Source organism: Rhipicephalus sanguineus, chromosome 6, assembly GCF_013339695.2.
Source record: "Rhipicephalus sanguineus isolate Rsan-2018 chromosome 6, BIME_Rsan_1.4, whole genome shotgun sequence".
Lineage (NCBI taxonomy): Eukaryota > Metazoa > Arthropoda > Arachnida > Ixodida > Ixodidae > Rhipicephalus > Rhipicephalus sanguineus.
In genome coordinates, this window is record NC_051181.1 from 151,079,172 (window position 1) to 151,094,514 (window position 15,343).

At 46.7% G+C, this 15,343-nt stretch overlaps 1 protein-coding gene across 1 annotated transcript in view; it reads left to right on the top strand.

Moving 5' to 3' along the window:
* The window catches only part of LOC119396786 (isocitrate dehydrogenase [NADP] cytoplasmic), a 30,408-nt gene that overhangs the window by 3,682 nt on the left and 11,383 nt on the right, over positions 1 to 15,343 (top strand). The window contains exons 2-3 of the mRNA XM_037664114.2: positions 14,086 to 14,180; positions 14,747 to 14,912. Of these exons, the coding sequence (XP_037520042.1) occupies positions 14,086 to 14,180; positions 14,747 to 14,912 (261 nt within the window). The remainder of the gene's footprint in view (positions 1 to 14,085; positions 14,181 to 14,746; positions 14,913 to 15,343) is intronic.

Here is a 15,343-nt window from a genome sequence, read left to right on the forward strand (position 1 = left end):
TTTATTATTTCACGCTGGGCCCGACGTAATAGATGCAGGAAACTTGACGTTTTCGGCTGGTGGCAGGGACGTAGCCAGGGGGGGGGGGTCAACCCCCCCCCCCCGAAATTTTTCAATTTTGCTTGCGCATATATACACGCACACATACAAATGCACGCACGAACATACATAAAGTATGGTTGAACCCCCCCCCCCACCCCGAAAGAATTTCTGGCTACGCCCCTGGCTGGTGGACAGCGTTTGTTAGTGTGTGTGTGTGTGTGTGTGTGTGTGTGTGTGTGTGTGTGTGTGTGTGTGTGTGTGTGTGTGTGTGTGTGTGTGTGTGTGTAATTTCATTACACGACTGTCGTCAAAAATGCGATCAAGGAAAGGTCATTCTCTAAACTAACGGCAAGGACAGCTGCATGGTGACACGATTGTTCGCGAGCCTGGATGATTTATCGCTGCGAACACAATTTTGTTACCGCTGAACTTTTCTCGCTATGAACTAAATACGATGGAAAACCTTCAGTCGCTAGCATTATTCTATTTCTAAATAACGTTGTCAATTTGTTTTGTTTTTTTGGCCTAGGAAAACTGATTGACACCCACGAGGGGGACTGATCAACTTCTTTTTCCAAATTTCCTCTTGCGCTAATCGCCGGCTCCGTAGTGGGTTGGCCTAAAACTTGTGATCCGCTACAATCTGGCTTCCACTAAAGATTTTCAGGCGCAGTTGTTATTTCATTCGAGAGTACAAAGTGTGTAGCGTTAAAGCACTTGTCGCGTTATCGCGCCTAGCTGTCGGCTTCCACCTGCACTCGTGCAGATGTTTGTTTAGCTACGTAAGCGTGCAACGCTTTCCTTTTCTTCTTTTTTTAAAATTACGAATATGGAGATGATGATGATCAAAACTTTATTTCTCAGAGATCGGTTACGAATATGGAGAGGTTGGTGCCCTTATGGTGGCACCGGCTACTCCTTCTCGCTCGGCGGACGAAATATGGAATAAAAACGCGCGACGCTTATGTGACGGGACAGAATATAGCGTACGCTTGTAACGCCCCTACGAAGCTGTAGCTTTGATTGTAAGTTGAAAAAAAAGGGGGGGGAAAGGGGGGGGGAGGGCTAGTCGGCGGTTATGACCTTGGCGTCGGGGTGCATGGGATCAAACATAGCGACGATATGACAGTGAGAAAACAATGGAACAATGACGCACTTCTGTCATAGTGCTCTTTATTAACTTTTTGTGGAGAGCAAGCACCTTCAGATCAGTGGAAACGACGATTGAGTAGATTTATATCGCGTCAAACAACGTTGCGATGCAGAGAGCTGGAGCTTACTTATTTTCTCTCTTTTTTTTTTTTTTGCTTCCTTGATGGTTAGACGTGAACGTACTGCACGTTCGAATTCCGTGTCGCAATAGGTATTTTAATCGCGTTTCGGCTTCAGATGACAGTGACAATGGCTGCGCTTGCTGGAACATAATACCCTCCGTCAGGTATATACACCTATTTTGTGACTGAAGAGTTTATTTCAAAGATAAATGTTTTTCGAAACTCTGCTGCAGGCTATGTCGATGTCCAATAAGAACCTGTTCTGTCGATGTCAACGATGCGGAAAGAACTTTCGATCTGTGCAGGTACAAGATTGGACACCTCGTAGTTTCTGGAATAGCGTACCTGATGTGGTCTGGTATGCACCGGGTCGCTGTAACACGTCTCCCGAGGAGCTGCAGGAGTAGTACCAAATTTCTGGGATTTGATAATAAAACTAGATTAGCCGGCTGGTGACTGTGTTGAGCAGTCTGTTACAAGGAGGTGAAATCCTTTGATCATCCCATTGAGCCACGGCCTATCACTTGTAGCTCTATACGAGCGTGATCAGCCTTGGGCGTAATCGCTGGCATTGCTGCGAAGGTCTAGTTCAAGGTCCGCGCACGCCCTCCGAGTGCGGTCATCCCAGAGGCAGTTGTGTGCTCCAGTTTAGTCAGCAGCGCAAGCACTTTCTCGGCTTGCCTTTGGGTTTTTTTTTTTTTTTTTTTTTTCTTCATTCTGTGAACACTCGAAGGGGAGGTCATGCAGTCTGGCATTGTGGTCAAACTGGCTATCAGGCGGGCGTTGTCCCGGCTTTGGTAGTCCCGCAATCACGACGGCGCGATAAAGGGAGATCTAGAATGAGGGAGGGAGGGAGAGAGGGTTCGTATAGTGATATAGCTCGCTTTTCCAACTGTGTGTGTAATAAAGAAAAATAAGAACGGCTGAGATGGCAACGCTGTTGTCAGTGTCGTCTTTGCTGTATCAGCCAGTGCGACGTGACCGTCCTTCTGCCGAACGACCGAGAAGGTATCGCGACTCTGTCCAGCGATGCCCTACGATTGCTGTAGACTTTCTTTCGACCGAGCCCACGCGTTGAAGCGTGCACTTCGACGGCTTTGACAGCCGTCAAAATTTAAAAATGAAACTGTGACCTGAATTTTCTCCTCTATTAATGAACTTGTGATGGTGAATAACGACATTAGATTTCTCGGAGAACACTTTACTCATGTAAACCGATTCATTGTTTCTCTTTAGTGTCCCTTTAATGTTTGGCTGTTTGATGGTGTTTAACGCCCCAAAGCGACTCGGGTTATGAGAGACGCCGTGGTGGAGGCCTCCGGATAATTGCGACCGCCTGAAGGTTCTTTAACGTGCACTGACATCGCACAGTATACGGACCTCTACTAGCATTTCGTCTCCATCGAAATGTGTCCGTCGCGGTCGGGATCGAACACACGCGGCTTTCTCCATGTAAGCAACCGAGCACCGTTCGTAAGCAGTGAGCCACCGCGGCGACCGAGTCTTCTTGTTTAGGCGACTGGAAAGATCCCTAATGTTACTAGTGTAATAACTAGAGCTGACAAATAACTCTTATGCTGTCACTCGTGGCAGATTGCGATGTTGATGACTGAATTATCCGCGCAATACGTTACGTCACATTCGCATTACGGCTTGTTCCGAATAACAGTATATCGGTTTTATCCCTACTGTAATAGAATGGCTGCGACTTCGAATTTACCCGCGCTGTTCTTCACTCCATAGACATTATTATTATTATTATTATTATTATTATTATTATTATTATTATTATTATATTATTATTATTATTATTATTATTATTATTATTCAGGAGTGCAGCATATATGCTGCTATGACGCTATCAATTCTGCTCAGAGAGGAAAAAAAACATCGTGAAGACGTCTGCTCCGCGCGATTCGGTTCTCTGGTATTCAAAGCTTTACAAAGTTGATCGGTGTCCTCGTTTAAAATGCACGCGAAGATGAATGCGGGCGTCCCACAGAGGATAGCGCATAAGGCCCCACGTATAGTCTGCGTCCTAGAACCTTCCCCGTGCATGCATACGTCAGTGAAAGTGGACAGGAAAATTCCTAACGTTCTCCCATGATGATAGGTGCGGGAGTCCGCCACTTGCGCCGATTACAAATTACAAAACGAGCAACTTTTGCAACGCGTTCTGACGGGCGATCCGCTGTGCATGTTTGTGAAAAAATTCCTTCTTCGAATACGAAAATAAAACTCAGTGGCAAGCGAGGAAACATGGAGCTTTTCTTCTGTAAGCGCTATTAGATGCGTCATCAAATGCGAAAATTGAGCGTCGGCGTCAGCGCGAGTGATGCAAAAGATCATTATCACGTAATTACGTCACTGATAGCAAGAATTTGTGACGTCAGATGTCGTGACGTCATCACATGACATCGTCGCTTGGTCAAAGGTGGTACCGATCCTGGAGGCAGTGCAAAACCACGTTAGGAGCAGAAAGCTTTCGGAGGGGGCCGGGGGAGGATCGATACATCGACCGAAAAGAACAAAGTGGCTTTCGCCTTCTAGTCGTCTTAGGCAAATGCATAAGGCAGCCTGTGAGTTTTTCCTGCGTGCAAGGAGATCGACGTGCACGTATGCGCGCGCAGTATTTTAAAACGTGTCTTCATCACTCTCTCTCTCTCTCGACCCTCAACCGTCAAGGTTCGCGAATTTCAGTTCGCCTTCACGCGCGTCTCTTCGGAGGCTTCATGCTTCGCGAGATCAACGGACTTGGAACCGGATCATGCGGGCACTCGGACGCCCTCTTGCACCGCGTGTGCTGCCTCTGGAACGGGGTAATTGACTTCTTGCCGCGGCCTCCCTTCTTGGCTTCGGTCCGAGGCGATTTCGAATTCACTCCACGCCGTACTCATCCGCGTAGAGGGCCGAGAAAGAGTTTGAGGCGAGGGCAACGGTTCGAAGAACAGGCGAGCATCGTCCGTGAAAGTGAAGGCAGTTCATCTCGCCACTGCCGCCGTCGAGGTGAGAGAGTGCGCGGAGCACGTGGATCTGACGCTCTCTCGTCTGTATTTTTGTTTGTCGCCGACTTCCTCGCTCGTCAGCCGCTTCGGATTGGCATATGTGCTTCTTCCTCGCTGCGGGGTTGCGTTCCATCTTCTATACTTACTCGTGTTCTCCCGATTGTTCGGAGCATGAGAAGAATCTTGCTGCGACGTCGTGGCTTGTACTTCGAGGGCTTGTTTGTCTATTCGTGTATTGGTGTCCTTGAAACGTGAACCCGTAGATGCGTTTTATTAATTCGGTGCTGCGTGTTTGTGGCCTCCGTAAATAAATAAAAAAACTCACAGGGTCCCTTATGCATTCGCCTAAGACTACTCGAAGTTCCGCACTGCCTCCGGGATCGGCCAAAATTTGACCATTCCACGACGTCATGCGACGCCATGATGACGTCACAGATTTTGCCCATCTGTGACGTCATCGCGTGATAATTACTTTTTTGCATCACTCGTGCTGACGCCGACTGTCAACTCTCGCGTCTGACGAGGCATCTAAGGCTTCAGCCTTGATAAATGAACCACCTTGCGCAGGAGTACGAACGTTTCCTGCATGATGTGTTCGAATTGACGCATTAAGTGTGACATAGCACTTTGAGAGACTCGGACGAGCAAAGGACCGTCGATTGTCGTCTTTCTTCTCTGCTTAGATTAATCGCTATGGTCGCATTATTTGTACTTTAACCGACGTGCTTAACGCAAACACCATTTTGTATCTAGCGGAATGTGCTGCACATCACCGCTCAGAGTTTCCTGAATGTCTTTCTTCCGAGGCATTCAATGTTTGCTTGTCACAGTCCTTGTTTACTAAACTGCTGTAGAACTCGCTCCGTTATATATCTTCAGGGTTATTGCACGCTTCTTTCTGCAAGCTGGACCAGTTTGCTTAGGGCTGCAACGTTTTACTACCTGTACAGAACCGTTTCAAAACACGACCACGTTATAACGATTCATCTTTCAAGCGCTGCTCACCTAATATCGCGTGCGGCGGTTAATTAACGAGCTGGCCACAGTACTCGCGGCTTTCCGCGTCGCTGCACGGAACTAGCGAAGCTGCGAGCGGACTTCCTCGGGCGGCGCTGCTCACACGGGTCAGAGTTTGGTCGCCTGACCTCATTATAGATAAAAGATTGCAGACGGCGCCGGCAACGTCTACGATCCAGTTTTGCGAAAATCGTGATTATTTCTGACGTAGGAAAGGAAAACTGCCCTGCGTATGAGCCACGTTGTTGCACAGCGAGGGATAATTCGGGTGCCGTTTGAAACACGTCGTTTGCATATGCTCAGGTTACTTGCACGTGTTGTTCATGTGCATATATGCGGTTCGCAGAGGAAGCCGTAGAACCCGACTCCTCGGTGCGAAATCTGGGAAGCGAGATTGAGTGCTGTTGTCGCCGTATTCTGCGTCATGCAATAGACAGAAATTAGAAGCAATGTGTTCCTTACTCGTTGTGAAATCGGCTGGCATCTTGCAAGCTCTTTGTCTCCATCCTAATTCTGTTTCTTTTCGTTCTCGCCCATGCTGCACCTTTGCCTAGACAGGAGGCTATTGCAAATCAAACGGTATGTAGTATTGAGCGATGTGCTTTTCTGCTCTTTTTGTTGTTTTTTTTTTTTTGGGGGGGGGGACCTGGTACTCGTTTATGATCCCTTCGGTATGTCTGTTAGAATTCTAAACCCTGTTCTCTCTCCTGCATATTTTAAAAATCTTAATTAGAAGGCATTTCTGGCCTCAGCTGCCTGACTTCGTTCATTCATTCATTCGTTCGTTCATTTTTGATAACCAGACAATCAGTACATCTCTCAACTCCCTCCCTCCCCCCCCCCCCCCTTTTTTTTCGCTTATACACATTCCAGCATGGTTACACAATGTTGCACACAGGTCAGAATAAGAAATACATGCCGACTAAATACGAAAAGGAAACCGACCGGACTTAAGAAAAATTTGTAGAAGTGATTTGCATTGGAAAACATAATCGAAATGGCGAACACTATATGCAACTCCGGAACTCAAAGGGAAAAAAAAATAATCGAGAAAGGCATGCGATGATATGTTGGAAACCGTTTTTCCTTCGACCTTTCCGTGGACATTAGACATGAGCAAACTGATCATTCATTCATTCATTCATTCATTCATTCATTCATTCATTCATTCATTCATTCATTCATTCATTCACTGATACGATAGCAGACTCTGTAAACATGGTGTGAAGTTAGCTTTCGGTTCTCGGGAAATACGCTCGTTCCTCTGCGTACGGTAGTAATACAGCAGCATTGTCGTTTGACTTTCAATCAGTATTAATCGTAGGTACGTCGATGATGCTGTTAGAGCCGTGTTTTCATATATAGAGCCGCTTTTCGTGCTTGCTAAAAAAGCACCTGCCAACTGTCGCCATGTGTATCGATCGGTTCTTGCTTCGGGGGTGGACCGATAGCCGGTTATTCTCGTTAGTCCCAGTTTGTTTTTTTTTTTTTTTTTTTTTGTTATCGCCACGTGCGCATGACGCCTCAGTGACACGCATATATTTACCATAGAGAAAGGGGAGCCTGGTGTGCCCGTTGCGTTGCTTTTGTGCGCACCACTTCTGGGAACTGGAACGGACCGCGGGTGTGTGTATTTGTCACGTGCGCTCGGCGAGTCGCGATTGTTTTTTTTTTTTTTTTTTATCTCCACGACCAGACACCACCGCTACTACTGTGTGCGCAGCACGTGAGATCGAGCGGTCTGTGCGAGACGAGCGCTAGGCAATTCCGCGCGTGCGCAGTCGGATAGCGTTTCTTAACCCTGTAGTCGCGCAGTGGAGAAAGTAAAATAACTGCAGCCACGCAAATCGTTTCGCTGCCTGGCACCTCTGGCTCTTAGATCACCACTCGTCGACGGACACTTATATATCATGATAGGGGTACACGGAACTTAGCGTACGCAACCTCCTTGGGTTATTTTCGAGCAAAATGGCCGCAGCACATAGCACCGATCGCGTGTTGCACGTCAGGTGTCCGAAAAAAAAAAAAAAAAAACCTCTGTATTCGGTTGCTCACTTTTCTTGGCTGGCGTTAGCACAAAATATCCACAGAGGTAAACCCGTTTTGCTAGCAGTATTAGCTAAAATAAAACATGCGTAACTTTTTATCCATCTAAAGGTCTAAAGCTACATAGCACTACTGAGTGCTATGTAGCTTAGACCAGCGCAATTGCCAACATATGACCTGCTTCTTTCTTTTTTTTTTTTTTTGGTTTTCGTGCCTCGAAAACAGTGTGGTCGTGTGTAGTATAATACATACAATTGCGCAATACCGGCATGTCTCGGATTTTGTGCGCAGTCGGTGGCTCCGCGATAATATTTGGCTGGCAGTGCGATGGAGCGCGAAAAGGACCTTTCTACTTGCTTTGTTGAAAGCGGCGCGAGCAGTCAAGGACAGCAGCATCAGCAGTCAGCGATGTGCAGCCGACGAGCTCGCGTCTCCGCACAAACTGTACGAGGCGCTGGATTTACAAGCCGTAAAGCGTAGGTCATAAGTGGCAAGTTTTTCTTTTTTTTTCAGCTTGCGCAGGCGTGAAACGAGTCACTGATTTGAGGGTTTTATTACGTTTCACAGCTCATACGCGAGTTGTAAAAAGCGGACTGGCTTCAAGCGATGTGGCGTTAGCACCGCAGTCGTAGCCAGAGTTTAATATCAGAATATCTAGGGGGGTGGGGGGAGGTGTTGGTTGGACATTCCTAAAGTTTGCGGGACGCGAAATCTTCGGCAAATCTATATTCTTGCTTTGTCTGGGAACATAAAAAGCTCCAAATAAATGTTCCATACTTCAGTGGGTATTGCAACTTATTCGTTCAACAGCTTGATTAGAAGCATTGCGTACTAATAGAGGAAAATCGTGGTTGTTGTGGATAATAATATCTGGGGCTTAACGTCCCAAAACCACGATATGATTATGAGAGACGCCGTTGTGGAGGGCTCCGGAAATTTCGACCACCTGGGGTTCGTTAACGTGCACCTAAAGTTAAGTAGGTTGTTGGGGACCCAACGTCCCGACAACTTGCTTTTGAGTGTACACACAAATTATAAGAATTTGAGGGATGATGGACCTCCTCCTTCGGAATCTCTTACAATAACCGTAGTTGTAGGATACTATATGTTGAGAAGCGAACGCTCTGTTAACATTCTTGCTGAACAGACTCACGGCGTCCTGGGAAGAATTTCCAGAGCAGCACAACCAAGTCATGACTTGGCTTCTTTCTATGCTCAGAGCCCGAAAGAACCCGCCAGTCGGGTACAGCTATTTCTAAAGCTTAAAAAAAAAAAAACTAAATGTACATGAGTGTTTTGGGAGAGCTTGTAAACAACGAAAAAGACTCATTTGACGTCGCAGTGACGTGGGAACTCGGCGCCGACTGGATCCGCAGTCTATACTTATGAACCTATTAGTAATCCACCCTTCCTGCATGCTCTTTCCGAAGTGACAGCAGAGCTTGCGCCGAAGCTGAAACATAGTATATATGTACCGCTCTTATTTTTGACGCTGCCAAACCTCTTCGCCCTCACCTCTGACGGGAAGCCTGCAAAAAGAAAGAAAAAAAGGAAAGAAAGAGAAAAAATCGTTGAGTGAATGGCGAGTCGTTGCACACCCGGAGACGTGTACCGCGCCCTCGACCAACACGCCAGCATCCCACGACCGCTCGCTCAAAGCAGCAGCGCGGCAAAAATAAACGCCACCGAGTGCGGCAAAGTGGAGCGAACGAACGCCGAAACGCTCTTTTTTATCGCGCCTGCGGAAAGTGAGCACCTCAGCTACTTCGCGTATCTTTATTTTATTTTATTTTATTTTATTAATTTTTTATTTATTTTTTTTTGTCCGTTGCTCCGTCAGCGTCGCCGACGCCCCTTCCGAGGACGGCGCCTTCCTTGCGCAAGTGTTTTCTGCGGCATGCGGCGAATGCCTGTACCGGCTTTCTTATTGTTGCTGCTTTTAACTGTCCGTGCCGCGTACGCCGACCACTGGCTGCAGGCTGGGCAGGTCACCGCGCTATCTGTACCGCTCTGCACGTGCTCGGAGCAAGTGGCCGGTTCTGCAGGCTTGCTTGCTTGCTTGCTGGTCTGTGCGCGTGGCGACCGGCCGACTTTCGCGCGGTATCCATTTTTAGGGCCACCCCTGAGACTTCCTTGCCTCGCCTTCACCTCGTTTCTTGTTCCGTTGCTCTTCATTCTCTTCCGTTACTTTCATACTTGTGTTCTTTCGTGCCTCTCTCTCTGCCACGTTACCCTATTCGATCCGGTCGCAATTGGCGGGCCGTAAAATCAGGAAGTCGCGCCGCGTGTAGCAGACGACAAAGTGGGAAGTTTGTGCGAAGAGTTGCGCCACAGATGGCGCCGACCTAACGCCACCTATTGACGAACGGTGGTAGTTTTATTAACGCGGTCTTGCAGCCCGCCATTGTTAAAACGTGGACAGCGAACCAACGGAAAGGTCGTAATTCTCAGATCATTTCCTCAGTTCTCGCTTCGAACTTTCGGAGATTGCCATCCCAGGCAGCCTGAAGGAACACTAAAGAGAAACAATGAATTGGTTTAGGTTGATAAATTGTGCTCTGCGAACTCTGATGTTAATTTCGCCATCATAGGTTTAATAGAGGAGAAAATAAAGTTCAAGGTTTCGTTTTTAAATTTCGCGCCGAAATCTCCCCGCGTGACGTCATGGATTTCAAAGTGTATTTATCTTATTTTCGCTCAACAAAATCACCCCGAACTTGGTATGTTAAGTCTATGGCTCCTTCGGAAGACAATGTACTTCATTTTTCATTTTTACCTATTAGGAACTACGTAGTCCCTAGTAGGCGCTGTCCAAACATGTGGCGTCACGGCGAATGGTGCGGAAACTTCAAGGTGGCGTCGCCACCCACATCTTGTTTTTGAGCGTTTTCTCGCCGCAAGCGTGGTGTTTTTGGGATTGTGAAAGAGTACTTTACTAATATGAGAAAAATCGTTTTGCTCTTTAGTGTCCCTTTAATATGCCGCGTGCAACTAGATCGTTGCTCAAGTTTCTGACTACAGGCTATCAGATGGCTTCTTCCATGCAGTTGGGCTTATTTGAACACTGTCAACTGTGGAATACTGATATTATCAAACAGCGCTAATAACTATACTTTGAACGTGTATACCGTATACGGTGTTTCTCTGTGGCTTGGAGGGGGGGGGGGGGTTCAAACGCACCCCCTCGGAACTCCTAAATGGTTATGTGTTTATATATGTGCACGCATACACACACGCACGTAAGTACTTACGTAAACGGACTTACCTCCCGCCCCCTCCCTCCCTCTCCGAAAAAAATTGCTGGCTACGCCCCTGGTGTTCGGCCGTATTCTTTCTCAATCCAGTGGTCATATTGTGGATGGGGTATTAATTAACATTAGTCTAGATACCTTAATTATGGTCTTCAGCTGGTATTTGACGCTGCGCCCCAATTATTAAATCGGTAGGATGAATGGTTTTGCGGACAGCGCGGCTAAAAACGTTTACTGTATTACGTATGCTATATATTTTTTTATTATTATTCTCCGTGCGAGGTATTGAAGGGTTTGAACCGAGGACATGGAAACGCACATGCGTGTAGGTTGATCGTGTGCCTCGTCGTCGTGGCCCTGACTTGACGGGATGGCCTCGAAATAAGCCGTGGCACGGAAATAGCATCATCGACCCGCTTATTTATTGTAGGACGCAGTGTTCCGTGTGAGACTCCGATATTTCAAACTGATGCTCATGCTCTCCCGTCCGACCTCCTTCCCCAGTGTCGCTTATTTTCATACTTTCTTGACCACAGTAAAAAAAATGCATAATTTGAAGGTGAAATCGCGTGCTGCTTGCGTGTCGCTTTGACTGATCTGCCGACTAGGAAACTATTGACTCGGTCGGTGATAGTGAACAGTGCTAGAACCGTGATGCACAGACTTCATTGTGATTTTTCACATCCGGCCGCACGCACGATTTCTTTGAACTGGTTCTTTTTCTTGAGCTGTATTTTACTTGCATAGAAATGGTGGTTATGTCCAATTAAGCGTCCAAACACTGGGCTAGTTGTTGGTTCATTCTACAATATCAGCGCACTCAAAAACAAAGACGAAAGGCGTAGGCTCAACAAACGCTGTACCTGCGCCTTCTTTCGATCGCCATCGTTTTTGGGTGCTCTGTTATTTCAGATCCTCTTGATGAAGCCATATATTTATAGTGTTCGTCGGTTCGTGCTTGTAGGATTTGGCAGCGCTTTGGCTATTGGGAGTTGGTTTGCCCTGGATGATCGCTAAACTATTATAATGGACGTGCGAATAGCTGTAGGCTGCGCTGGTTTACTCGAGCATGCATTTCAAGTCGTAATCATGGCTGCAGTTCTGACTGAGCGGGATTTCTATTCTGGACACTGTCGAATTTCGCCATATTGTCGAATTCTGTAATGGCGGCATTTTAACCCAATCAAAGAGGCCGTAGCTGCCCTCTGGGCCAATCGGAACTGACGAAATGGCGGAATTCGACCGATAGAACCCCCATGTCTGCAACGAACAATATGCAGCGAACCACGCTGGCGTGACTGCGTCACTTTAGCCGCTAGCCAGACCAATTGCTGGCTTGCCCAGCAGGCATATACCGCAGCAACAAACCCTCGCGCATACACAAAACTAAAGTACGGCCTCCGTTTTCGCTTCAGTGCGCGTCGCAGTAGAGCGAGCTCTTTTGTCTGTCGAATTCTCAACGGGGAGTTCCGTAACTCAATTACCGCGTGCTTAGCCCCCTCCCCCCATTTCTCGCGTGCGTGCGTGTTTGCTTGCTTGCTTCCGCTCAAGACTGCGCTGCTTCTCAGAGCCCGGAATGTTTTCTCGCTTCCGAGTTACGTGCAGTACCGCGCGCACAGGTCGATCGGGACTCCAGCGCTTGCTTGCGCGACGGTGTCAGTTCTTCCGCGGCGCGCACAGGCATGCCGCCCGTTCCCTTTCGGTCTTTTGCACGTTGCGCTTTGTCGCAAATAAGGTCGCCAAGCTTATGTTCCGTTCGGAATAACAACTGTGTCGGCTTGATCACGGAGCAATTGCGAAATCTGCCGGATTGCTCGAAATGTCTCGGGGCTGTTCTTTCCGCGGCGATTTGCTTGCGCATCGAATGAGCTGCTGGACTGCTTGTACCTTTTTCGAGGTTACCTTGTCCCCAAACAATAGTTGTCATCCGTCTTACTGCGTGCCTGTCCTTTCTTTAACGCTGCGCGCCCCGTACATTCAGGTCACGAACTGCGTGCGTAGGCGTGCGCGCGCGCTATCAGCGTGACTTAGCATCACAGATATGAAAGTGGCAAACGCAGAGGTTTTTTTTTTTTTTTCCCGAGAAACGAAACGTAAGCAAACCAGATAACGATTATTGCTTCGCCACAACGACTCCTTAACGGGTGTACGCTGTTGTAACAGGGACACATAGACACGCCGAAGAGGGTGTTTGAGACAATAGATACACCCCAAAGGGCGTAAACGTTTTATAGTGGTTATGAGCCGCATGAAAGACGCCAGCTTCTGGGTACACCAGAAGACATTGTCGCGGGTCATAAAAAGAAAGCGAGGATATACGTTTTCTTTTATTTGGCGTAGAATAATTGTCTATTAGTGAAGAAAGTACAATGGTGAAAGATTTGCCTGTTGAATTTCGCGCGCGCTATTTATTTACAGCGCCGCGGTACCTTTGTATTACATCATAGATTTATTTGTTTATTTGAAGCACTCGCAGCGTTCGAAAGTATTATTGTAGGGGAGGATAATGAAAATAATACAGTGCTTACAAAAAAAAAAAAAGCAGTCAGTAAACTGCCAGTTATAAAAGCAGCCGCGCCCGCCGCTATTCACCAGAAGGGGCATACACACGAGGCTTTCCTTTCCGGAAAATAGGGGAGGAAAGTCTTCTGCCAAAACTCTGACAGGAGCTCATTAAACTCCTTAAAGGGAGAGAGGGTTTTCCAAAACTACCTTTAAGGAGTTTAAAAACATAAAAACTCCTTAAAGGGTGTTCAATGAGCTCCTGCCAGCTCCCTCACGGTTAGCATGGGAGGGGTTCATTAAAACTCCCATTAAGGAGAAACAGTTGCCTGGGCCCAAAGAGTGTCGATGCCCACGTGGAGCCTTCCTGAGGACTGCACCATCTGAAACTCTCAGTATGAAAGTTGATTCCTTCTGCGGTTTTTTAATGGGTTTAGGCCATTTCTGTGCACACGAGAATCCTCAAAGCACATTTTACTCAGTTCTTGGTTTTCTTGGAATGAAGTACAACCAACGCACTTTCTTGGCTGTTCTCCCTCTTTTTTTTTCTTTGTTCGTTAGTTTAACTTTGCCCAGTTTCAGTGTGCACGTGAAGGCTGCACTCACAAATCACCATTGTGTTTGTCTTTGAGAGTACAATATTTTTTTCGCATCTTTTGTCTGAACTGCTGGTAAAAATTCCCAGATGGAACAGGAAAACAGAAATGTTATTAATGAAAAAAATAAAGCAAGCATTAGGCAGCAAAAACATCTACTAGAAAAAGATTGTTTTCTCTGGTTGACCACTTCACAGCAAAAGTTTTGTGCTGTGTGAGGAAGCCCACGAGGCTAAGGAGTGTACATGTGCATTTTTTTTTTCTGTACTATTGATGAGCAGCTAAACTGACTACTGACTCATTTTATTGCCTCGGCACACTTCATAATGCTTCTATTTTTTTGTGTGCACAGATGGATCCGACAAAAGGATTGAGGTCCAGAACCCAGTGGTGGAGCTGGACGGTGATGAGATGACAAGGATCATATGGCAGAAAATTAAAGAAGAGGTATGTTATATTTGTGTTGAGCATATAAACTCTATAAAGTTTGATTGAAAAGCAGTTGCTTGATTGAGGCATGACTCGAAATGTCTAAATTCCACGCATTGCAAGGGTTCAGTCTAAGCATTTTAAGAAAGGCTGGATTGATTCCAGACAAAAGTGGGAGCTACACCCATTGGAGGTTGGCAGGTGACACGGTTGCAGTGTCACTGCTTCAGTTTTTGCGTGAACCAGAGCTAGAACCAGACTAGCACTTTCATTTATTCTTCATATGTTCTGCAGCAAAAATCCTCCTGAATAAAAAGTTCTAAGCAGGTTCAAACATGTGTGGCCAGCATTAGTTCTGCTAGGAAAGTGTTGTCATTATGCCTTGTTGACTGCTGAGGTTCAAGCGTGGCACCCGTCCTGGCTGTGGGCCTAGCAAAGTGCACTTTCAACTCGGGAGTTGCGTATAATGCTAGATATCGTGCATGCATGTGGCCAACACACTTAGCTGCATTGCATCCTGTCATTCATGCACGTCATCAACTTTGAATCCTTGTCTGACTCTCAACATGTTTTTCATTTTGCAGTTGATATTCCCGTTCCTAAAACTGGATTGTAAATACTACGACCTTGGTCTTCCAAGCCGCGATAAGACGGATGACCAGGTGACATACGATGCAGCGCATGCCATCAAGAAGTACAACGTAGGCATCAAGTGTGCCACCATTACACCTGACGAGGCCAGGGTAGAAGGTAAAAGCTTTTGTGAAATGACAAGAGTGGGTTGCCTGGCTCATTGGTACATGACAGTGACAACTAAATATTGGTGCAAAAGAAGGCAACCACAAAAGAGCGACATATCAACAGACATCCTTTTTATCTCAATTTCGACATTCCCTGTGTTGTGCTAAAAATCGGTAAATAATACTAGAGCTGTGCGAATAGCAAAATTTTGGATGCTAAAAAGCTTCGGCTTCTGATTTTTCGGACTTCCTGCCCAAATTTCAGGTCCAAAACAACATTAATTGAGCCCCCACCTCTGCCACATCTTTCATCTTCATGTTGGAACCAGCGTTTTGCTTGAGTTAATACATTTGCGACCGTAGCAGAGCTTGAAAGAAAGCTTTGCCGCAATACCGCGGTGTGATGAGGTGAAGCATATTGAAAATCTAGGGACCACTTCC